This window comes from Vanellus vanellus (genome assembly GCF_965231255.1).
Source record: "Vanellus vanellus genome assembly, chromosome: 3".
Lineage (NCBI taxonomy): Eukaryota > Metazoa > Chordata > Aves > Charadriiformes > Charadriidae > Vanellus > Vanellus vanellus.
Window position 1 is genome coordinate 129,672,453 of NC_138907.1, and position 23,046 is coordinate 129,695,498.

A 23,046-nucleotide genomic window follows, 5' to 3' on the forward strand; every position below is an offset into this window, starting at 1 on the left:
AGCCGGGAGGGACGGAGCCGCGACGGGACACGCCGTGTGCTCCGCAGCTGGGCCGTGCCCACCGAGCCACGCTGTGCCACGCCGAGCCACACCGAGCCACGCCGTGCCACGCCAAGCCGTGCCACGCCAAGCCGCACCGAGCCCAGCATGGCCCCCTGGCTCTGGCCGTGCCTCCTGGCCGCCCAGGCCCTGGCCGCCAACTTCCCCCCCCGGTACAGCCTCTACACCGGGGGGGCTGCCCCACTCAGCCCTGGCCAGGCCATGGCCCCGCAGGGCCCTGCCGCGGCCCACGGCGCTGCCCGGGCCGCCAGCCGGCACAGGTAGGAGCCGTGACCACCGGGCCGTGCCGCGAGGGGACCCAGTGGCCGGGCAGCACTGCTGTGCCGTGCCCGGGGGGGTACCGGGGGGGTGCAGGGCACAGCCGCCCACCACGATGCCCCAGCGACCGGCCGGGCACCGGCACGTGCCATCACCAGCTCAGGGTGTGCAGTGAGGGGCAGCCGGACCATCGCTGGCGGGTGCTGCTGTGCCGGTGCCAAAGACAGGGCTGGGGGCTCCCCCGACCTGCAACCCCCCACTCACCCCAGCGCGGGCGCCGGGCGGGCACACGTGGAGGGGACGGGGATGGGGACGCGCGTGGGGCAGCCGGAGGGGCTGGGGCGAGGGCGAGGGCGAAACCCGGCATGGGGCAGTGGATGCGTGTGCCGGGATTGGTGTGGGTGGTGCCGCAGCCGTGCATGCCGGGGGATGGGGGTCCCAGGGCTCAGCACCCACACGCCTGCGCTGTGTGCCCCGGCACAGGGTCCCGACCCATCTCGTCCCTGTCCCTGCCCGTGCTGGCAGCTGTGGGGCAGATTGTGCCTGTGGGTCGGGGAGCTGGGGGGGTGCAGGGCTACAGGCGGCTCCACGCCGGTTTGGGGGTCTCACTCTCACCACGGCCACACCAGTGCTGCAGCAGCGTGGCCATGGGGGGGGGAACTGCACCGGCGTGGCCGCAGCCAGTGCTGGCCCCATCCCTGCCCCACTGCCGGCCCCACAGCAGCCCCACACAGCCCCACACAGCCCCCACACCCCGCGGTGGGGCAGCAGGACCTGGCTGCAGTCGTGGGGCTGCCTGGGAAGGGGGGGTACATGGGTCAGGACCCCCCAGCCCAGCCCCACAGCGCCGTGGCAGGGTACGGACATGGTGGAGCATTTACCTGCGGCTTTGGGGGCACAGTGGGGTCTCCCCATGGGTTGGGGGGCTCAGTGGCCTCTCCCTGTGCTCGGTGGGGGGGTGCAGGGCGCTGTCCCCATGCCCTGTCCTTTCAGGAGGGCTCCTGTCCCATCCCATCCCATCCCATCCCATCCCATCCCATCCCATCCCATCCCATCCCATCCCACATCCCGTATCCTCATCCCATCCCACATCCCGTATCCTCATCCCGTCCCTGGGATGTGGACATCCCCCATCCCGGGCAGTGGGACCCCAGGGCAGCCCGGGGGCGTCCCAGGGTCCCACGGGTGGGGGGGCTCAAGGGGTAGAGGGGGGGCTGGGAAGGGAAGGGAAGGGAAGGAGGGAGGCCGGGGGGGGCCGTCGGTCGGCGCAGGAATTCCCGGCAGCCCCCAGGGAGGAGCTGGAATCCAGCCGGGGCCTGAGGGGAACCAGCCGGGCTGACGGGAACCGGCTGCGGCATCGCGGGCCCCCACCGCAGCCCAGCTCCCACCACAGGGGTCCGGCTGTCCCGTGGGGCTGCTCCCTATGGGGCTGCCCGGGGGGGGGGCTGGGCTGCTCTGTGTGGGGCTGGGGGCGCTGCAGATGGGGCTGAGCTCCGGGCGCACGGCTCAGACCATATAAGGCTGTGCCGGGGTCTCTGCAGCCGTGGGCTGGGCTGGGGTCCCGTGCCGTGGGGCTGGGGTCTCTGCAGCCATGGGGCTGGGCTGGGGTCCTGTGCCGTGGGGCTGGGGTCCATTCTCGACATGTGTGGGGTGGGGGGAGCAGTGCCACCGCAGGGACACCAACCCCCCGCCATCCACCCCGGCTCAGAGGGGCGGTTGAGCCCTGGTTGCAAACTCCCGGTTGTGGGGCACAATGGCCATGGGGTGGCTGAGCCCCCCCAAAAGGTGGCTGCCCCCACTCCACCAGCGCAGAGGGGACGGGGGACACACGGGGCGGTGACGGGGCAGGACATGGGGCGCCCGGTCCCAGGACAGGCAGCGTGGTGTGACGGGGTGCCTGGCACCCCAAACCCTGCACGGGGCAGCCCCGAACCCCACAGGCAGAGCCCCCATCCCTGCAGGGCTCCAAGGGGCTGCCCCACGGCCGGGGGCTGCGGCTGCTTCTGCGGTTCCACCGCTGGGTCTTGGCAAAGGGTCCCGGCACTACGGGCTGCCGGGCAGAGCAGGGATCAAAGGGCTCCGGCATGGGGCAGGATCCGGCCCATTAACCCCACAGCGCTGGGCCATGACGGCTGCTACCGGTGGGGCCGGTAGGGCGAGTGTGGGGGCCAGCCAAGTGGGGGAGTGGGCCCGGTGTGTGCCGGGGGGGGCCGGCAGTGTGCCGAGTGGGCTCCCTGTCCCCTTCCCACAGGAACTGGTGTGCCTATGTGGTGACCCGCAGCGTGAGCTGCGTGGTGGAGGACGGCGTCGAGAGCTTCGTCAAGCCGGATTACCAACCCTGCGCCTGGGGGCAGCTCCAGTGCCCCCGCGTCCTGGCGTGAGTGGGGACGGGGACGGGGCTGGGGGGGCTCCGGGCGCTGGCCGGGGGGCTCAGAGCAGCGCCGGGTCGTGCCGTGGCACCGCCGTCACCGCCACTGTTTATCCACCCCGGGGTTGTGTTTACTTTTTCGCAAGAGCCGGGCGGCCGCGAGCGCTGCTGGGTGGGTGACCGTCCCTCCGCCCCCGCCTGGCCGCAGCCCGGACCCCCCGGCACGACCCGGCACAGGGCTCCAGGCCGGCGGCTTGGCGGCAGGGCCGGCACTGCGGGGCGATGCTGGTGACAGGGGGGTGGGCAGGGGGCAGCCCCCCATGCCGCCAGTGGTTGAGCAAGAGGCTGGTGGAGGGGGGGCCCGGCCGTGCCTCCAGGGCCAAACCGCGGCCAGTGTGCGGTTTTGCTCCCGCTGCCCGACGCCTCTGCACGTGGGGGGACGGCGGCGCTCGGTGTGACCCGAGAGCGGGGACGCGGCGGGTGGCAGAGTGTGGGCAGGGGGCTCGGCGCGGGCAGGGCTCCCCCCACCCCTGCTGCCCCAGGACCCCCCCCAGCGCCCATGTGCCCCCCCACGCTGCCCAGCTGGGGGCTGCCGGGTCCCCCCCCGCTGCGGCAGGGTCTCCGCTGCCCACAGGTACCGCAGCTTCCTGCGGCCCCGCTACAAGGTGGCGCAGAGGACGGTGTCGGAGCTGGCCTGGCGCTGCTGCCAGGGATACTCGGGCGAGGACTGCGCCGAGGGGCCGGCGCCTGCTGCCCCCATGCCCACTGGCCGGCCCCGGCCCCGGCCCGGCCGCCCCACACTCTCCGGCTTCGGCAACCCCCTCAGCGGCCTGGGGGGCGAAGGTAGTGCCGGCAGGTTGGGGGGGATAACGCGCTGGTGGGGCGGCCATGGCCCCGGTGTGGCCGTGACCCTGATGGTGCGGTGCGGCGGCAGGCGGTGGGGATGCGGAGAAGGTGCGGCGGTTGGAGGAGCAGGTCCGGCGGCTGAGCGAGCAGGTGGAGGAGCTGCGGGCCAGCCGGGAGCCACCACCGGAGCACCCGCACCGGACAGCCGATGGCGAGCAAGTGGCCGACGCGGCTGCCCCCGCCGAGGTGCGGGAGGCACTGAGCCAGGTCCAGCAGCGGCTGGAGGAGCTGGAGAGCCGCCTGCGCCGGCCAGAGAGCGGCCGGGAGGGCCCGGGGGCGGCCGCAGCGCTGCGGGAGCTGGAGCGGCGGCTGGAGGAAACCTGTGCCGCCTGCACAGCCGGCACCGAGGGGCTGCGGCGGCAGGCGGCGGAGGACCGGGAGCGGATGCGGGCGCTGGAGAAGCTGGTGGGCTCGGTGGACCAGCGCAACCGGGATGCGGTGGAGACGGTGCAGCGGCACATCAGCAGCCTGAGCAGCCGCCTGGCCCCCGCCGCGCCGCCAGACGAGCTGCACCGGCGCCTGGCCGAGCTGGAACGGCGGTTGGAAGGGCTGCCCGCGGCGGCGGCCGGGCCGGGTGGGCAGGGGCCAGTGCTGGCCCGACGGCTGGCGGAGCTGGAGGGGCGGCTGAACGCCTCACGTGCCGGGCCCTGGCCCCACGAGCCGGAGTGGCGGCAGAGCGGGCTACCGGGCCGCCTGGCCAACCTCAGCCGGGTGGTGGAGGGGCTGGTGGCCAGTGGGGCCCAGCGCGGCGCCCGCCTGGCCGAGCTGGAGGGGCTGCTGGCCCGCTGTGGCCAGCCGTGCCCCACACCCCCAGAGCCGACGGCCGGCGGCCGCGACGGGCAGGACGAGCAGCTTGGCCCCCTCCTCCGGCAGATGGAGCAGCGGCTGCAGGACGTCGAGGGGCAACTCCGGGAGCTGGGGGATGGTGGGGACGGTCTGGCCGGGACCCTGCGGGGGCTGCGGGGGGAGACAGCGGAGCTGTGGGAGCTGCTGGGGGCGCAGGGGGAGGCGCTGGGGCGGCTGCAGGCGGGGGGGGCCCTGGCGGAGGAGGTGGCGCAGCTCCGCAACCGGACGGGGCGGCTGGAGGCTGAGCTGGGGGGGCCAGACGGCAGCGCCTGCCCCCGGCACTGCGCCCCGCTGCCGTCGCAGGAGCTGGAGCGGCTGCGGGCCGAGGTGGAGGGCTGCGCTGCCGCCTGCCGCCGGCCCGGCCCCGCCACGCCAGAGCCAGAGATGGAGATGGAGATGGAAGAGCCGCCGCTGGAGGGGTTCGGCGTCTTCGGGGGCACCTCGCCCTCGGAGCTGCGGGGGCTGCGGGGCGAGCTGGGGGCAGCCCTGCTCTCCCTGGGCAGTCTGAACGCCACGGTACAGGGTCTGCAGGACGCCCTGGAGCAGCAGGACGCCCGGCAGCGGCAGCTGGCCGCCATCACCGACCGCGTGGTGGCCGAGCTGGACGAGGCGGCGGCGGCGGCGGCGGCGCGGCAGGCCGAGAGCGAGGAGCGGCTGGAGGGGCTGGCGCGGGAGCTGGCGCGGTCCGGGGGCTGCCCGGCCGGCCTGGAGCCGCGGGTGGCCAAGCTGGAGGGTGTCTGCGAGCAGCTGGAGGCGGTGGCGGGAGGGCTGCGCGGCGTGCGCGAGGGGCTGGGCCGGCACGTGGCCGGGCTGTGGGACGCGGTGCGGGAGCTGAACGGCACGGCCCGCGGCCAGGCCGCGCTGCTGGAGAAGGCGCTGCAGGCCCAGCTCCCGCGCCGGCTGGGCGCCCTCAACGCCAGCCTGCAGCACCTGCGCGGGGAGCTGCTGCGCCTCAGCCAGGCCGAGACCGCCGGTGCGCGGGGGACGGGGCACGGGGACATGGGGGACATGGGGACACGGGGCACAGGGGTGGTGCTTGGGGACAGTGGTGGAGGCGTGGGGATGTGGGGCACAGGGATGTGGGGACAGTGCTTGGGGACAATGGCAGAGACATGGGGACATGGGGACACTGGGACATGGAGACACAGGGCACACGGACATGGGGACACGGGGCACAGGGGTGCAGGGATGGTGCTTGGGGACAATGGTGGAGACATGGGGACACAGGGGCGTGGGGATGTGGGGACACGGGGCACAGGGATGCAGCCATGGTGCTTGGGGACAATGGTGGATGCATGGGGACGTGGGGACATGGGGCCACGGGAGGGGGGGGGGGGATGTGGGGCACGGCTGTGGGGGTCTGGGTGTGTCGGGGTGTGGGGACATGGGGCCACATGAGGCCGCAGGTGATGGGGCTGCCGTGCGTGGGGGCTCAAGCCATGGAGACTTCAGGGGTCAAGCCATGGGGCTGTGGGGACGTGGGGATGCGAGTCATGGGGGCTCCAGGCGTGGGAGCGTGGGGCTGCGGGGCCGGGGCGGCTCTAACCCCCTCCTCCCCTCAGGGCCCCCCGGCCCCCCCGGCCCCGCCGGCCCCGTGGGTGAGACGGGCCCCCCCGGCCCCGCTGGGCCCCCCGGCAAAGATGGAGAACAAGGCCCCATGGGTCCCCCTGGTAAGGAGCAGCCCCCCGTGCCCCGTCCCCGCAGTGCTGGTGTGGCCGGACCCTGTGCCCCGGGGGTCCTGCCCCACACCGGCCCTGCAGCCCCCTCCTCCCCTTCCCTCCTAGGGCTGCCAGGAGAGAGAGGTAGGGCTGGGGGGCTCGGGGGGGGGAGGCTGGGGACAGGGGGGCTCTGGGGGGAGCTGGGGGGCTTGGGGGACAAGGGGTCTTGGTGTGGGGGCCTGGGGGGCTGCAATGGCAGCTGGGGGGGTGTGGGGAGCCGGGGGGGGGGCACAGGGCACCCTGTGGGGACGGGCAGAGGGGCTGGGGGCACGGTGGGGGGACAAGGTCAAGGGGGGACAGGGACACAGCGAAGGGGCAGGGTTGGGGGGCGGTGGTGTCTGCTGGGCCGTGGCTTCCAGGGGAGGGGGGGCTGTGGGTGCCGGGGTGCCCCGTCCTGACACGGTGCCCAGGCGAGGTGGGGGAGCCGGGCTCCGTGCCCCGAATCGCCTTCTCGGCCGCCCTGAGCACCCAGCGCACGGAGCCGGGCACCGTCCCCTTCGACCAGGTCCTGCTCAACGACGGCGGCGCCTACGACCCCGAGACGGGTGAGCGGCCGCGTGGTGGGGCAGGCGTGGGGTGGGATGGGGCTGGGGGGTGGATGGGGCTGCACGGTCATGGGTGAAGCATGGTTTGGACTGGCCTGCTGCAAGAGGATGAGGGGTGATGGCTTCAAACTGGAAGAGGGGAGATTGAGATGAGATCTGAGGGAGAAATTCTTGACCGTGGGGGTGGTGAGCCCCTGGCGCAGGGTGCCCCGAGGAGCTGTGGCTGCCCCATCCCTGGAGGTGTTCAAGGCCGGGTTGGACGGGGCTGGGAGCAACCTGGGCTGGGGGGAGGTGTCCCTGCCCAGGGCGGGGGGGGGAGTAGATGGTGTTCAAGGTCCCTTCCAACCCAAACCACTCTATGACCCTGGGGTGCAACGAAGGCTATGGGATGGGGGTCCTGAGGGGGTGCAGTGCCTGCGCCGGGGATGCACTGATGGCTGTGGGGCACAGAGCCCTTTCTGGGAACACCGGGGGAGGGGGGGGTCAGCGCAGCCACCGGCACTGACGCCCACCGCCCACTGCCACAGGGACCTTCACGGCACCGGTGAGCGGGCGGTACCTGGTGAGCGCGGTGCTGACGGGGCACAAGGGGGAGAAGCTGGAGGCCGTGCTGTCGCGCTCCAACCAGGGCATCGCCCGCCTGGACTCGGCCGGTTTCCAGCCCGAGGGCTTGGAGAAGGAGCCAGTGGCGGCCCTGCAGCCCAGCCCCGGGGCGCTCGGCGTCTTCAGCCTCCTGCTGCCGCTGGCGGCCGGCGAGACGCTCTGTGTGGACCTGGTCTCGGGGCGCCTGGCCCACGCGCCCGACGAGCCGCTCACCGTCTTCAGCGGGGCCCTTCTCTACGACGCCGAGGAGCCCTAGAGCCGCCGGAGCCCCGCGCACACCCCCGCCACGGGGCTGCCGGCCAGCCGGGGGCACAGCCGGGCCGGGGGGTCCCCACGCCCCGGCAGGACCCCCACCCCCCACCCCCTTATTTATCAGCACCCACCGCCCCTCGCTCCCCCACCACCACTCGCCCCCACCCCACACCGCCCGCCCCGGCCCCCCACGCCGCCCCGCTGCCCCCGGCCCCCCACTGCCCCCCACCAAATAAAGACGCGGCACCGGGTTTTGTACCCGCGGCTCCGGCTCCTTCCCGTGCCGCGGCCCCACCATTTATTGCCCTGGGGCAGCCCCCCGGCATCGCGCCGGCACAGGTGGGGAGGGGGCACAGCCGTCCCGACTGGGGGGGGTCCCGCTGCCATCAGAAATCCTCGTCCCAGCCCGAGAACTCGTCCTCCGCTGGCGTCCAGTCCACCGAGAAACGCTTGAAGTTGACATAAGGAGGTCCCTGGGGGGGGGGGGGAACATGGGGGATGAGGGCAGAGCTGACCCCTCCTGCCCCTCCCAGCAGTGACCACACGACCCCCCACACCTAAGCCCCCCCCTCACCTCCTTGATGAGCCGCAGGGTGGGCGCCTCCATCTGCCGCAGGGAGAGCTTCCGCCACTTCAGGGCCCCAAACCACCTGGGGGAGGTGAGGGGGGGGCTGCAGGAGGGGTCAGGGGACGGCTCGGGGATCCCCACCTGCCCCCTCCCACCCCCCTCACCTGTGCTTCTTGATGCCGCGGATGCCGCTGGCCGTGTTCCCCAAGCGCTGCCCCGGACGGCGCCTGCAGGGGGATGGGGGGGTCTGGTGTGTGTGTGTGCGGGGGGGGGGGCACCCCACGCAGCCGGGACACCCCCCTGCATCGTGGGGTGCAGTGATTGACCCAGGGGACCCCCCACCCACCGCACACACCGGGGTGCGGGGGTGCACCGATGCACCCAGGGGACCCCCCATGCAGATGGAGGTGCAGTGACGCACCCAGGGGACACCCCCCTGCGCTGGGTGCCCCCCGCACCTGCAGAGCTTGCTGATGAGGGAGCAGGCGGCCTCGCCGAGGAAGGCGGGGAAGGAGAAGATGCCGTCCAGGATGCGGCTGTAGATCTGCTGGGGGTCGGCGCTGTGGAAGGGGGGCCTGCAGGGCACCGTCAGGTTGGCGTCTCACCGCGGTGGTGGGGTTTGGGAGGGCGGGGGGAGGCTCGGCCGTGCCTGGGGGCGCGCGCTCACCTGCCCACCAGCAGCTCGAAGGCGAGGATGCCCAACATCCAGAAGTCGACGGCGAAGTCGTGGCCCTCGTGGCGCAGCATCTCGGGCGCCAGGTACTCGGGGGTCCCACAGAAGGAGTAGCTCTTCTCCCCCCGCGCCAGCTCCTTGGCGAAGCCAAAGTCGACCTGCAGACACCAGTGCCGTCAGCCCACGCGGCCCCCTGGCACCTCCTCCCCGGGCACCATGTGGCAATGCCGGGACACCCGCCCTGGTACCAGCTTGACGTAGCCGTGCTGGTCCAGCATGAGGTTCTCGGGCTTCAGGTCACGGTAGACAATGCCACGGCCATGCAGGTACTCGAGGCCCTCCACCACGCAGGCGCAGCAGAACACGGCCAGCGGCTCCTCGAAGCTGCGCCTGCGTGGCAGAGACCTGCGTTTGCACGGCACGGCACGGCACGGCACAGCACTGCCATCCAGCCCCGCGCTCCCCCCGGCTCCGTACATCTCTCGCAGCTTGGTCCACAGCTCGCCGCCCTGGCAGAACTCCAGCAGCAGGTAGACGTGCTGCCCGTCCCGGAAGGTGCCGAAAAACCTGCCGGCAGAGAGGGATCGGCAGGACATTGGCACGGCCACACTGCCCGGACCCCCCTGCTGCCCGCAGCCCCGCTCTCACCCCACAATGAAAGGGCTGCGGCTGCCGGCCAGCACCCGCCGCTCGGTGCGCACGTGCTCCTGCTGCTGCTGCCGCACCACCCAGTCCTTACGGATCCGCTTCAGCGCGAAGAGCCGCTCCTGGCACCGCACCTGGGCGCAGGCGGCCGTGGGCACCGGGACAGGCGCCGCCAGCTGCTGCAGGACAAGGTTGGGTGCCGGGGGCCATGGGGGCCAGTGCTCACCAGCTCGACCCTGCCGAAGCCACCGGTGCCCAGGACGACACGCTGGCCCTGCTGCTGCCCCTCCGCGTACCGCACGGCCACCAGGTCCTCCAGCCGCACCGGGGCCAGGGGCTGCCGCAGGCTGGGGGACCCCCAGCCCCTGCAAGTGTGGAACACAGCCCTGCGGCACCCACCCCGGCACCGTGGGGCTGCCGACCCCCAACCCTGTGGGGGCCCACGACCCCCCCAGTGCTCCCCAGGGACAGAGCTGGGTTGGACCTCGCAGACCCACCAGTATGGGGCTGGACCCTGGTGCCATCGGGCTGGGCTACGGGGATGCTGCAACACCCAGAGCCACAGCAGGGACCCCATGTCACCCACGCAGACCCTGGGGACCCCCGGCACAGGACAGGGCCTCGGTTGGTGTGCTGCTTTCTGACACCCTCCATGACCCAACCGTGTCCATGCCCCGAGGCCAGGCAGTGCCGTCTTGGAGCAGGGTGGCTTCACACATGTCCCCATCCCATCCCATCCCATCCCATCCCCATCCCCATCTCTATCCCATCCCCATCTCTATCCCATCCCCATCCCATCCCATCCCATCCCCATCCCCATCCCATCCCCACCTCTATCCCATCCCCATCCCATCCCATCCCCATCCCCATCCCATCCCCATCCCATCCCCATCCCCATCCCCATCCCATCCCCATCCCCATCCCATCCCATCCCATCCCGTCCCGTCCCGTCCCATCTCCATCCCCATCCCCATCCCACCCCATCCCCATCCCATCCCCATCCCCATCCCATCCCATTCCCATCCCTGTCCCCATCCCAATCCCATTCCCACCCCACACTCACTGTCCCGCATCCTCCGGTCCCTCGGTCTCTGACGTGTTACTGGGGTAGAAGCAGCCGTGTGGGGGGGGGCAGTGGGGCAGCCCCCGCCCAGCGTGGGGCACCCACATGGCCCCCTCCCCTCCCACCCCCCACTTCCCGCCGCTCTGGAACGCTGCCCTTGGGGTTGGGTTGGGGTTGGGGTCCCGGGGGGGTCCCGGGGGCACTCACGGCTCCGCGGGCTGCGGGGGGCAGAAGGGGCTGATCTCAAGGAAGTCTCTGTGGGGCAAAGGAGGGGTCAGCGGGGCAGGGGGGGTCCGGCAGGGACCGGGGGGGGATACACACGGGGACACCCACTCCTTGGCCACGGTGACGCAGGTGACGTGTCCCTGGGCCTGGCAGGACGCCGTGCGGCGGGTGTTGCTGCGGAGAGACTGCGGGTCACGGGGGGGAGGACGGGGGGGGTGGGGGGCACCCTGGGACACCAGGGATGGCCGGGGGCGCAGCAGGGGGAAGGGGGGCACGCGGGGGGGGGCACTGCGGGGAGGGGCACTGCAGGGGGGGTCGCTGCAGGGGGGGGCATTGTGGGGGGGGTCACTTTGGGGGGAGCACTGCAAAGGCGGGTCACTATAACGGGGGTCACCGTAGGGGGGGCGTCACTGCAGTGGGGTTATTACAGGGGGGGGTCACTGCAGAGGGAGTGTCACTGTGGAGGGGGGTCACTGCAGGGGGTGTGTCACCGCAGGGGGGGCACCACGGGGGGAGGGGTCACCGGATGGGGGTTGCGGGGGGGCTCGGGGCACCTACGTCATCAGGGAGAGCTCCCCGAAGTGCGCGCCGGCGCTCAGGACGCGGATGAGGCTGTGCCGCCCCCCCGCCCCCTCCCGCCGGGTCACCCGCACCTGGGGGGGGGCGGCGGTGAGCGGGGGGGCCCGGGGGGGCCCGGCCCTGCCCCTCGGGGGGTGCGGGGGTGCGCCCACCTCTCCCTTCAGGATGATGTAGAAGTTGTCCCCCTCGTCCCCTTCGCGGATGATGACGTGCCCGGGCGCGAAGGTGCACTGCGAAGGGGGGGAGGGGGGGAGCACCGGGCGGGGGGCGGGGGGCAGGCAGCCCCCCCAGCTGGTCCCAGCACCCCGACCCCCCCACCCCCACCCCACGGGCTGCGCCCCCCGGGGACGTGTCCCGCCCCCGCCGCCCCCCCCCCCGCGAGTGCCTCCCCGGGCGCCCACCCACCTCCTCCATGGCGTCCAGCAGCTTCGCCCGGCGGCTCTCGGGGAGGGCGCGCAGCCACGGCACCCTGCGGGCAGGGGCGGCTGGGCTCCCTCCGCCTGCCTGCGCCCTGCCTGCGCCCCCTGCCTGCGCCCCGCCTGCACCCCCTGCTTTCACTCCTGCCTGCACCCCCTGCCTGCACCCTGCCTGCGCTCCTGCAGCCCAGAGTGCAGCACAGCCATCAGCTGGGGCAGGGCTGGGGAAGGGGGGGAGAGGGACCAGGATGGGGACAGGGGTGAGGAATGGGGACGAGGATGGAATAGGGATGGGGAATGGGATGGGGACAGGGATGGGGACGGGGATGGGGATGGGGACAGGTAATGGGGACGGGAAAGGGGAATAGGGACCAGGATGGGGACAGGGAATTGGGACAGGGAATGGGGACAGGAAAGGGGGAATAGGGACCAGGATGGGGAAGGGGGACAGGGATGGGGACAGGGGACAGGGATGGGGATGGGGACGTGGTGAAGGTGGGGCTGGCATGGGAAGGGGGATTGGACATGGAACAGGGATTGGGACATTGATGAGCGAGGGATGGGGATGGGGACGATGAGGAGGACAAGGCTGGGACGGGGAGGGGACTCTGAGGACGAGGGCTGGCAGGAGGGGCCGGCACCCCGCAGGGGGTCAGGGTGTGGGGCGCAGGGGCAGTGTGTGCTGCGGGGCTGTGCCGGCGGGTGCCAGTCCCCACTCACGTGCGCAGGGAGCCCAGGAGCTCGGCTCGCCGCTGCTTGGCGTTGCTGGAGGTGATGGCACGGTACCGCTGCCCGTCGATGGCCCAGAGCCGCACAGGGCCCAGCGCTGCGGCAGAGGGGCGTCAGGGGGGGGGCTGGGGGGTGACCCGGGGCCCAGGGGGGGGCTGGGGGGTGACCCGGGGCCCAGGGAGCAGGGGGGCCCTTACCCCGCACGGTGGCAGTGCGCCGGCAGTGGTAGAGGATGGCCAGCTCCCCGAAAACGTCCCCTGGCCCCAGTGTGCGGAGCTGCTGGCCCCGCTGGCTCACGCTGAGCTGCCCCTCTGCAGAGACATGGCCCGCGGCGCCACGCACACGCATGAACACACACGTGCACGGGACTGCCCTGCAGCAGGCGCCCACGCATGTGCACAGGGGTGCTGCATCCCCCACCGTGGGTGCACGCACACACGCACACGGCACACGCGTGTGCTGCAGCCCGATGCACACATGGCAGACGAGCTCATGCCGGTGCGCACCCAGGCGTGGGCACAGGCATATGCACACCTGCACATGCATGACACATGCACCCCCCCGGCTCTCACCTGCCACGATGTACATGGCGGTGCCCTCAGTGCCCTCAGCCAGCACCGCGTCCCCGGCATCGTGCCGGACTGGGGCCAGGCTCTGGGCCAGCGCCTCGGGGCAGCCCTCGCCCAGGCGCCGCAGGAACTCGCTGCGTCCCACCGCCTCCGCGATCAGCTGGAGGTCCCTGGGGGCGCGGGGACATGGGCAGGGTAGCACCGGCCACCCCCATCCTCTCTGGTCCCCACCAGCTACCTGGGCGACTTGGGGCTGTTGGGCACGCAGAGGGTGGTGTCGCTGGCCAGGGGCTCAGGGACGATAGCCGGGGCCCGGCTGTCCCGCCGGCCGGGGGGCTGCTCCGTGGCCCCCTCCCACGCCATGCTCCGCAGGAAGGTCCTCTCCTCCCGCAGCCGCTCGTCCATCCCCGCGCCACAACGGCTCCCAGCGCCCTGGGGGGAGGCGGGCAGGGTGGCATCACCCTGCCACCACGCCGGCCCCGGAGCAGCCCCCGGGCACCAGGGCCAAGGGGGGAGGTGCTCCGTGGGGCCGAGGGGCCACACGGCACAGCCAGGCCCGGCACGGTGGTGGGTGCTGCGCTGCCCGGCATGGCACGGGGGGGCACAGTGCACCCAGGGACACTCAGCACCCCGTGGTGCCGGGCGCTCGGCCGCCGCTGCACCCCAAATCCTGGGCCCCGGCAGCTGTGGGCAGGGCCCGGCGCAGGCAGGGGGTGCCGAGTGGGGGTCCCGGCCCCACGCAGGGTCTGCCCCACAACAAGGCGGCCTTGTGCTCCTGCGGGCGCCGTGCCCGGGCACTCCCTGCTCCGTGCAAAGGTTGTGCCGCCGGCACGGGCGAGCCTGGGGGGGGCCCTCGGTGCAGCCCCCGGCCCGGAGGGGTACAAGGATGCAGTGACTCGTCCCCGGGCCGTGGCTGCTGCCGGTACCAGGGGGTCCCAGCCCCGCTCCCTGCCCCCCCCCGGCACTGGCCCCTACCTGAGCCCCGGCTCCTGCTCCGACACGTCCCCTCCCGCCCGCGCTGCCGCAGCCCAGTGACACATTAACCCGCGCAGCGGCGCACCCATGGGTGCCGCGGTGTCATGCCCCGCACCTGCCCACCCCCACCCCGACCCCCGCCCCGGTGAACCACCGTCTGTATCCCCCTCCCGCACCGCCCCCGCCCTCCCCGTCTCTCGGGGTCCCCCCGGGTTGTGTGTGTGTGTCCCCGGGTTGTGTCCCCCCCCGGTGCCCGCCGCTGTCCCGGGCGCGGTTTAGCACATGGGGGGGGGAATGCGCGGGCAGCACGTGCCGCCGCGCACGCCCCGGCCCCCGGCGAGAGGGTGGGCGGGGCTCCGAGGGCGGGGCCTGTACGGCCCCGCCCCCTCTCCTCGCCCCGCCCCACGGGGGAACGGCGCGGCGGCGCGCTCTGATTGGCGGCGCCGGAAGGGGCGTGGCGTGGCGTGGCGCGGGAGGAGGGGGCGTGGCCTTCGCCGGGCGGGGGCGTGGCCGGGCCCGGCGCGGAGCGGAGCCGCAGTATGGCAGCAGGGGCGGCCGCCCGGCGGGACCCCGCGACGGCGGGGGAGAAGCGCATCCTGTGTGTGGGGCTGGTGTGCCTGGACATCATCAGCGTGGTGGAGGCCTACCCCGCCGAGGACTCCGACACCAGGTACCGGGGCGGGGGGAACCACCCCCCCTCCCCCGTGATCCCCCCTCCGGACCCCCATTCCCCCCCCCGGGGCCGTCCTGCCACCCACGTCCCACCGTGTTGCAGGTGCATGTCACAGCGATGGCAGCGGGGAGGGAACGCCTCCAACTCCTGCACAGTGCTGGCGCTGCTGGGAGCCCCCTGCGCCTTCATGGGCTCGCTGGCCCCCGGGCACGCCGCCGAGTAAGTGGGGGGCGGGAGGAGGGGGGGGGGCGGAATGCCGGTGGGGTCCTGGGGGAGCCTCCCCCCCCCCCCCCGACACTCCCGCCGGCTCCTCCGCATCTCTCCTGCCGGCAGCTTTGTCCTGGCCGACCTGCAGCGCTACGGGGTGGACGTGTGCCACGTGGTGTGGCAGCCCACCGGCCGCCTGCCCACCTCTGTCGTCATCACCAGCGCGAGCCGGGGCACCCGCACCATCCTGCATGCCGGCGGGTGCGTGCGCCCCTCACCCCGCTCTCTGTCCCCCAAGTTTCATTGTGGCGGATTTCCGGTGCCGGGGTGTGGACGTGTCGCACGTGGCCTGGCAGCCCCGCGGGGATGTGCCCTGCGCCTGCTGCGTCGTCAACGCCGCCAGCGGTTCCCGGACCATCGTGCTCTATGACACGTAAGGGCGCCAGCCCCAGCCCCAATCGCCAGTGGGCAGCGCTCGGCCGGGTCAGCTCAGGGCTGCAGCCCCCTCCATGCCCCAGACACCCGAGGCTGCTCCCTGCACCCCGGGGTTCTCACAGAGGCTCTGCCAGTGCCGGCCCAGCGCTGCCTGCCGGGGGGTCCCGTGTGCCAGATTGTGTGATTCCCCGTAATTCTGCACACACAATCGCTGCCAATCGTTCCTGCAGCCCCCAATCACCCTGTGCCACAGCTGCGATTGGCAATGGCATCCCTGCACATGTGGGACACCCCATACCACACGTGGAAGCTGCCTGGTGCGTGGGACAGTGGTCCCGTGGCTGTGCCAGTGCTGGTGGCGGTGCTGCAGGGCAGCTGCAGTCCTCACTCTGGCGAAGGGCCTGCCACGCTCACACAGTTGATGGCGGAAGGGGCTGTTGGGCATCGCCGGCCCTGGCAGCCCGGCTGGGCCACTGCCGTGCTGCCCTTTGAGTCCATCTCAGGGTCCAGCTGTACCATTATTAATAATTTACCTGGGCGGTGCCCCCACCCCCCCGTGGGGACCTCTGCCCCGGGCAGCGCTGAGCCCTCTGCAGCCCCTGGGCTGCCCTTCGCCCCCGGGCACCGGGGTCACCCCACACTGCAGTGGGGGGGTCCCCCCACCCTGCCTGACCCCCACCCCACAGGAACCTGCCCGACGTGACGGCCTGCGACTTTGAGCGGGTCGACCTCTCCCAGTACAAGTGGATCCACTGGGAGGTGAGGCTGGGACTGGGGAGGGGACCCCCTCGGGTGCCGGGAGGGGGCGGTCCCCGGGGCGGGGGGGTGGTCCCAGGTGCCGGTGCCAGGCGGTGCGCCCGCAGGCCCGTAACGCGGTGGAGCAGGCGGCCATGATGCGGCGGGTGGAGCAGCACAACCGTGCCCGGCCGGCGGCGGAGCGGGTCGGCACCTCAGTGGAGGTGGAGAAGCCCCGGGAGGAGCTGCTGCCGCTGATGGGGCTCGGACACGTGGTGCGGGGCGGGGCTACCGCGCGGGGGGGCGGGGCCGGGGCGCCGGTGGAACTACTGAGGGGAGGCGGGGATTGGGGCTGGGGCGGGGCTAACGCGCTGGGGCGGGGCCGGATTGTCGGTGGAGTCTATGTAGGGGCGGGGCTAGGGAGGAGGTAGGGATTGAGGCTGGGGCGGGGCTAACGGTGATGGGCGGGGCCGGGATGGCGGTGGAACTATGTAGGGGCGGGGATTTGGGCTGGAGGCGGGGCTAATGCTCAGGGGCGGGGCCAGGAGCCGGGCCGGGCTGCCGGGGTGGCAGCGGGGGCGGGAGTAGGGGGTGGGGGCACGGTCCGTGCAGGGGCAGGGGGGTGTGTTGGGGGTGTGTTGGGGAGCACAGTGGGGCTGGGGGCGCAGGGGCACCGCTCGGCTGGGGGTGTCGCATGTTGTCCCCCCCTGTCCCAGCACCTCTCCCGCAGGTGTTCATCAGCAAGGATGTGGCCCAGCACTTCGGGTACCACTCAGCCCCTGAGGCACTGCGGGGGCTGCACAACCGCGTGCAGCCGGGGTAGGACAGGGTGCGGGTTGGGGTGGGGGGAAGGGGGGCACAGCAGCACCCCCAACCCCCCACCTCCTCTCCCAGGGCCACGCTGATCTGCGCCTGGGCCGAGGCGGGGGCCGATGCCATAGGGCCTGACGGGGAGCTGGTGCACTCAGATGCCTTCCCCCCAGAGACCCTCGTGGACACACTCGGGGCCGGGGACACCTTCAACGCTGCTGTCATCTTTGCACTCTCAGCAGGTGGGCACGGCCACAGCACAGCCACGGCATGGCTCGGCACGGCCCGGCATGGCACACCCTGACCCCCCTGTTCCCCAGGGAAGAGCCTACAGGACGCCCTCACCTTTGGCTGCCGGATCGCCGGCAAGAAATGTGGGATCCAAGGCTTCGATGGCATCGTCTGAGACATGTGTCCGGTGCCAGGAGACCCCCCATGCACACACCCCCTCACTGAACCCAGCACCCTCCCACCCTGCTGCCAATAAAGCCCCAAGGCTGCCCCACCGCTGCCTCCTGCTCCTCTCCCTGGTTGGGGGCCACACTGACCACAGCCCAGGCGAGTGCCAGCAGCAGCGCCTATATTTCTCCATCCCAACACGTTATGGGGGTGACCACACAATCCCGGCCCCACTGGGCACATGAGCACCCCCCGCCACTGCTGTGCCCCACATGGGGCAGGGAGCAGCCGGGGCATTGCACCCCAGAGCCGCTGTGGGGATGGCACAGCTCCCCACCGCCTACTCCTCCCCAAGGCCCCCCCAAACCAGGGCAGCCTCCCCCTCAGGGGCTCCAGCCTCGGGGGCTTTCTCTGCCTCGATGGGCTCAGCGTCGTCAGGGCCTTCAGCCTCAGGGGCTTCCTCTCCCTCCACGGCCTCAGCCTGGGGGGCTGCCTGCCCTTCTGGGTGGGCCCCACCGTCGGGCAGCCCCTGCTCCTCTGCCAGGCTGCTGCCCCCCATGTCCCCCCCTGCTACTTCTGTGTCCCCCCCAGGTGCAACCCCCTCCCCCACCCGCGGCTCCCCAGGCTGCTGCAGGAGGGGCTGCCCCGGGGGTCCTTGGCCGGGGGACAGCAGCAGCTCGGGGGGGTCGAGCAGCCCGTCCCTGCTCAGGTCCTGCCGCTCCAGGGTTTGGTCCACCAGCGCAGCCACCTGAGGGGATGGGGGGGGAAAATGGGGTGAGGGTCTGGCCGGGAGCTCTGTGGGGTGCGGGGGCCCATCGCTGCAGTCACCTACCACCTCGGGGTCTGGCCACCCCCCGTCCCGCTGTGCCAGCACCACACCTAGCAGCTGCAGCAGCTCCAGCCCGTCCAGGCGCCCACTCCGGTCATGGTCATGCAGGGCGAAGAGGTACAGCAGGGCTGTAGGGCACAGCCGCCGTGGGGTTGGGGTCGCATCCCTATTCCATTGGGACCCCCATTCCCCCCCCTCGCTGCGTGACCTTACCCTGATCCCATGTCATGGACTCCGCATCCTGCGCCGGTGGCCCCAGGCTCCGCACGGCGCTCCGCAGCAGCCTGGGGGCAGCGGGGCTGGGGGTGGGCACGCACCACCCTGCCCCACAGCCAGCCCCAAGGCTGCTCTGCCCTACGGCCCCACAGCCTGCCCCATGGCCACTCCACCTCACAGCCAGCCCCAGGGCTGCTCAGCCCTGTATCTGTCCCCAGGACCACCTTGTCCCACAGCCGGCTGGGCCCTGCCAGTGCCCCCCCGTCCCCATCTGTCCCCCCCGGGTGACTCCCCGACGCGCACCCCCCCAGTGCCATGAGGCTCCCCGGGGACAGGGACTCACGGCAGCGGGGGCAGCTCTGGGTTCAGCGGGTCGGGATCAGGATCAGGATCGGGCCCGGTGGCCACGGGGGGATCAGGCCTGGCCAGGAGGGATGAGGGGGGTGAGGGGGGTTACCGGTGCCCCGGGGGGGCTACCTGCCCCAGCCTGCCCTGACGTCCCCGCAGTGCCCCACACAGTGTCCCCTCCACCCACAGCCCTGTGACCACCCCTATGCCCTGTCCGTACCCGGACCTTGACCGTGCACCCCCCAAACCACATCCACACCCCCCGCACCTGTGTCCCCCCAGATCCCTGTACCCCCCGGATCTGTACGACCCCGGACCCGTGCCCCGCCCCCCCCCTCCAGCCGTGTCCCCCCGTACCTGTGCCCCCCCACTTTGGGGGCAGCCCGCGCCGGGGCCATCATCACCATCGCCATCAGTAGGGCCACCATCGGGCTTCTCGTCCCCGCACCTCGGGCTGCAGCCGGGGGAGAGCGGCGGATGGGGGGGGCGGACGCGGGGGGGGGGGGCGCCCGGTGACCGGGAAGGGGTGGGGGGAATCCACACACACCGCTCACACTCACACCGTCCCGACCCCCCCCGTCCCCGCTCACCCATCCCGGTCTCTCCCGGTCTCTCCCGCCCCGGGACACGTGGCCGACACGTCCCCGGCACCGGCCGCTCCCGCCCCGCCCCGGGCTCGGCCCCGACACCGCAGGGGTTAACCGGTACCGGCGGCTCTGCCCTACTCAAAGATGGCCGCGGGCGCCACGCGTGCCGCGTGCCCGCTCCGGGGCGGAGCTGCTTTGGGGTGAGAGCCCAAACGCCCCCCGAGCCCCGCGAACGGCCCGGTTCGGCGGGGACAGACCCCCTCCGTGCCCCCCCCCCGGTGCCTCTGCGCCAGCAACACGGGGCGGGGCCAGCCCCGGTCGTCCCCCGGGCTGTGGATGGAGGGTTGAGGGATACGGGGGGGGGAGGGGCTACGCTGGCCATGAGCCCGGCAAGGTGGGCTGGTAGCCCAGCAAGCCACCGGCACCACAAAGCAACCCCCCACCCCTGTGGTGCGAGCAGCACCGCAGCCTGCCCCGCTCCCCCGCCGCATCCCCCCGGGATAGATGGGACAGCACTGCCTTCGTCCTCTGGTTTTAATGGCCGCCGCGGGGCACGGGGCCAGTGGGACCCCCCTTTTCCCCGGGGCCAGCCCCGCGCCGCAGCCGGCACCGTCCCACCGGGCCCCTCTCCCACTCCCGGGGATGGTCCCTCATCTGCTTCACAGTCTGTTTGTGGAGGGGGGGGCCACGGCACGGCAGTAACCGGCCAGCCTTGGGGGGGTCCGTCCTGGCCCTGGGGGGCTACAGGAACCCCGGGAAGGCAAGCTGCAGCAGCAGGATGGTGGCCACGATGAGCCCCGCGCAGAGCAGCAGCAGCAGCCAGACAGGGAGCGAGCCTGTGGATGAGAGAGGGGTGAGGACAGGCGGCCACGGGCCATGGAGCGGTGGTGGGGACCCCCTGAGCGCCCCCCAGCACCTACGCCGGCTGGGCAGCAGGTGCAGCTTGCAGCGGCTGTCGACAGCCACGCTGAGCAGCGCCGCCTCGTTCCCCGCCAGCAGCTCCCGCCCGCGCCGGCTCTCAGGGACAAAGGCCACGTCTGTCACCACGATGCCATGCGCCTCCTTCACGTAGTACAGCCTCTGTGGGGAGAGAGAGGGGGTGGCCCAGGGCAGCCCGGCCCCAGCGGGGGGGCACCATGGCATGGGGGCAGCCCCAAGGACCCCCACCACCTGCACAGCTCACCTGCAGCGAGAAGGCGATGTGGATGGCGACAGAGCCCGTCACCGTGCCCAGCCCCAGGAAGGTGCCCGAGTCACTGTGGGGTGGGGGGAGGACAGTGAGAGGGGGCTTTGGCAGCCTCCAGCCCCTCCACCCCAGCCCAGCCCCCCCCGGGATACCTGATGGAGAGGCAGGAGATGACCTCACTCCCGCAAGGCCGCGTCAGCAGCGGCAGAAAGCTCTTCCCATCCCACTTGGTGAGGTAGCAGGGTGGGGGGCGGCGCTCCCGCTTGTGGGGCACCTGCACCGTGTAGAGCCGCAGCGCCCCGGCGTTGTCCTCCACGGCCCCGAACCTGCCCCGGCAGAGCAGGGGTTGCACCGTCCCTCCAGCCGTGTCCGCCGTCCCCCTTCACCCCGGGGCGGCGATGGGGGCCCGGTGACCCGCAACCTCCCCCGGTGCTCACCGGCAGGCCTGGTAGCGGTAAGCCTTGTCGGGGATGCCGGGCAGGTTCTCGTTCCAGCGCAGCCCCGTCACCAGCTGGTCCTGCTGCCACACGCAGCACTGGAAGTCCCGTCCCGCTGTCACCACCTGTGCAGAGACCGTGGGGGTCCACGGAGGGCTCCCCCCACAGGGCCAGGGAGCCACCCAACACTCACCTTGTTGTCAGGGCCCAGCGCAATATCTTCGATCTCCCCATCATGGGCTTTGAACTCCAGCGTCTTCTTCATGCTGGGGAACTGTGAGAGCAGAGTGGGCGTCAGAGCCGCATCCCGCGGGCCAGCGCTCCCCAGCAGCCCCCGGGATCGCAGGGGGAAGGTGCCAGGATGACGCAGCATTACAGAACTGCAGGCGCTGCTGATCTGGTGCTGCCGAGGCCTGGCCTTCCCCACCACACGCGCACTACTGTTGGCACAGCGATGCCTGGCCTCAGCTGCCCCCATGCCTACCTCCCAGAGGCGGAGGAAGCCATCAGCACCGCCGGTGACGAGCAGAGAGCAATCAGCGTTGAAGCGTACAGCTTTCTGCAGGGCGTCGGGGCTGAAATCCGTGCGGACGCTGTGCAGGCTCTCCACCGTCACCTCGCTCGTCTGGCTCTGTGTGTCGCCCTGCCCCGCTGGGCTGGGCCCCTTCCGCCTCCGCGGCCCCTTCTCCCCACTGCCTGTGGTGGGGCAGACAGCACAGAGCCCTAACACAGCTCCCCGCTGCCGGGCAGGCTCAGCCCGGGGGCCCAGAGCAGGCAGGAGACCCCACATCACTCCCCCATCCCCAAAACACCCCACAGCCCCCCCACGCCCTGCCCCATGGCACCCAGGGCAGGGGCTGTCACACTGGGGAAAGCAGGATGCTCACCATTCCGGCCATCAGAGCCGCTCTTGGCCTCGGGCGCCTGCAGGCTGAAGCGGAGGATGTGGCAGCTGGCGTCCTGCCCCGCGGCAATGATGTCGTCGGCCAGCGCCATGGTCATGGTGGCACGAGTCTCGGTGTCGTGAGAGTGCAGCAGGGAGGCGCTGAGCTGCCCCCCAATCTGCTCCAGCTGCAGGAAGTGCTGCAGGATAGGGCCAGGCCTCAGCCCCCTGCACCCACCACCCTCCCATCCCTGCCCCAGGGCCCACCACCACCCCAACAGCTGCTGCCACCACCCTGACCCCATGCCAAGCCAGGCCTCCACCTGCCCCACACCTGCAGCCTGTGCCCCCCCTCCCCTCTGAGGGTCCCTGACCCCCACCCAGCCCCACAGTTCCCCCACGCACAGACCCACAGCTCCCCCCCGACCCGGCCCCACAGTTTCCCTCCCCCAGCCACCGCAGCTCCCCACACACAGAGCCCCACAGTCTCCCCCCGGCCCCACTGGTGCCCCCCAACCAGAACCATAGTTCCGCCCCCCCCAACAGCCCCCGCAGCTCACCCCCACACGGACCCACAGTCCCCCCCCGATCCCGCAGCTCCCCCCCAGCCCGGCCCCATAGTCGCCCCCCCCCGCCCCGGGCCTACACCCCGCAGGGGCCTCCTCATCCCCCTCCACCGCGCCGCCCATCCCCGTCCCGCCCCCGTCCCCGGGGCCTAAACCGCACCACGCCATTGCGGATGCCGGTTTTGGCGGCGCCACCGCCGCCGGCGGTGATGGCAAGCGGCCGCCGCGGGTGGAGGCGGACGGTGTAGAGAGGAAACGGCGCCCGGTACAGCTCAGCCGGCCGCCGCGGCGCCATGGCTACGCCGCACACGTCAGCGCGCCGCTGCGTCAGCGCACCGCCACGATAAACCACACCCCCGCTGCCCGAGCCACGCCTCCTCCACATATAGCCACGCCTTCTCGCGGGAGAGCCACGCCCACCCGCCGTCCCGCATATCTGTGGGCACACCGACTGCCCCGCTCAGCGCCCGACCCCCCCACCACGGGGATGTACAGGGAGGACAGGGGGCTATCCGGGTCCCCACGGGTCCCCCCAGCCCCGGGGACCCCCATCTGCCTCCCCCATCCCAGCCTGGCCCCGGCTGTGCGCCCCCCCCCACCCCCAGCACCGGCCACCCCGGGGGGTCCTCACCCCACTGCCGGGCAGGGGATGCGGGTGCTGGGGTGTCCCCATCTCCCAGGGTGGTGAGGATGGTGTCAGGGGATGGCTCAGCACCCCAGGGACCCCCCTCGGGTGG

The 23,046-nt window shown here is 72.6% G+C and overlaps 5 protein-coding genes across 5 annotated transcripts; 2 read left to right on the forward strand and 3 right to left on the reverse strand.

The window, feature by feature from the left end:
• The first annotated feature begins 18 nt into the window (after positions 1 to 18).
• Positions 19 to 7,795, forward strand: EMILIN1 (elastin microfibril interfacer 1). Its single transcript, XM_082480664.1, has 7 exons — positions 19 to 320; positions 2,570 to 2,695; positions 3,321 to 3,529; positions 3,621 to 5,411; positions 6,001 to 6,141; positions 6,567 to 6,701; positions 7,229 to 7,795. Exons 1-7 carry the CDS (start codon positions 148 to 150, stop codon positions 7,558 to 7,560), a joined length of 2,907 nt encoding a protein of 968 aa, XP_082336790.1. The 5' UTR covers positions 19 to 147; the 3' UTR covers positions 7,561 to 7,795.
• Positions 7,796 to 7,942: 147 nt separating this feature from the next.
• Positions 7,943 to 13,428, reverse strand: LOC309669987 (cGMP-dependent protein kinase 1-like; the record flags this gene model as incomplete). Its single annotated transcript, XM_082480785.1, has 18 exons — positions 7,943 to 8,029; positions 8,131 to 8,206; positions 8,289 to 8,351; positions 8,583 to 8,699; positions 8,792 to 8,955; positions 9,046 to 9,187; positions 9,275 to 9,364; positions 9,446 to 9,576; positions 9,669 to 9,807; positions 10,713 to 10,760; positions 10,839 to 10,904; positions 11,289 to 11,383; positions 11,462 to 11,539; positions 11,715 to 11,778; positions 12,446 to 12,551; positions 12,652 to 12,765; positions 13,027 to 13,193; positions 13,262 to 13,428. 18 exons carry the CDS (start codon positions 13,426 to 13,428, stop codon positions 7,943 to 7,945), a joined length of 1,914 nt encoding a protein of 637 aa, XP_082336911.1.
• A 1,087-nt stretch (positions 13,429 to 14,515) lies between these two features.
• On the forward strand, positions 14,516 to 17,344 carry KHK (ketohexokinase). The gene is made up of 9 exons (XM_082481642.1): positions 14,516 to 14,668; positions 14,774 to 14,890; positions 15,005 to 15,139; positions 15,177 to 15,311; positions 16,000 to 16,072; positions 16,177 to 16,323; positions 16,779 to 16,867; positions 16,943 to 17,100; positions 17,179 to 17,344. The coding sequence occupies exons 1-9, from the start codon at positions 14,538 to 14,540 to the stop codon at positions 17,262 to 17,264; spliced, it is 1,071 nt and encodes a 356-aa protein (XP_082337768.1). The 5' UTR covers positions 14,516 to 14,537; the 3' UTR covers positions 17,265 to 17,344.
• A 253-nt stretch (positions 17,345 to 17,597) lies between these two features.
• CGREF1 (cell growth regulator with EF-hand domain 1) lies at positions 17,598 to 19,078 on the reverse strand (the record flags this gene model as incomplete). Its single annotated transcript, XM_082480786.1, has 5 exons — positions 17,598 to 18,005; positions 18,090 to 18,214; positions 18,300 to 18,370; positions 18,646 to 18,723; positions 19,008 to 19,078. The coding sequence occupies 5 exons, from the start codon at positions 19,076 to 19,078 to the stop codon at positions 17,598 to 17,600; spliced, it is 753 nt and encodes a 250-aa protein (XP_082336912.1).
• Positions 19,079 to 19,837: 759 nt separating this feature from the next.
• Positions 19,838 to 22,604, reverse strand: PREB (prolactin regulatory element binding; the record flags this gene model as incomplete). Its single annotated transcript, XM_082481442.1, has 9 exons — positions 19,838 to 20,073; positions 20,158 to 20,317; positions 20,421 to 20,493; positions 20,576 to 20,749; positions 20,861 to 20,985; positions 21,054 to 21,134; positions 21,345 to 21,556; positions 21,748 to 21,943; positions 22,470 to 22,604. The coding sequence occupies 9 exons, from the start codon at positions 22,602 to 22,604 to the stop codon at positions 19,979 to 19,981; spliced, it is 1,251 nt and encodes a 416-aa protein (XP_082337568.1). The 3' UTR covers positions 19,838 to 19,978.
• Positions 22,605 to 23,046: the final 442 nt, after the last annotated feature.

Excerpts from the sequence above, each read along its gene's own strand:
- EMILIN1 (XM_082480664.1), top strand. The coding sequence starts at position 148 with ATGGCCCCCTGGCTCTGGCCGTGCCTCCTGGCCGCCCAGGCCCTGGCC. Across the intron at positions 3,530-3,620 it reads CAGCGGCCTGGGGGGCGAAG|GCGGTGGGGATGCGGAGAAG; the intron begins GTAGTGCCGGCA and ends GTGCGGCGGCAG. Across the intron at positions 6,702-7,228 it reads CGCCTACGACCCCGAGACGG|GGACCTTCACGGCACCGGTG; the intron begins GTGAGCGGCCGC and ends CCACTGCCACAG.
- KHK (XM_082481642.1), top strand. The coding sequence starts at position 14,538 with ATGGCAGCAGGGGCGGCCGCCCGGCGGGACCCCGCGACGGCGGGGGAG. Across the intron at positions 14,669-14,773 it reads GCCGAGGACTCCGACACCAG|GTGCATGTCACAGCGATGGC; the intron begins GTACCGGGGCGG and ends ACCGTGTTGCAG. Across the intron at positions 16,324-16,778 it reads TGATGGGGCTCGGACACGTG|GTGTTCATCAGCAAGGATGT; the intron begins GTGCGGGGCGGG and ends CCTCTCCCGCAG.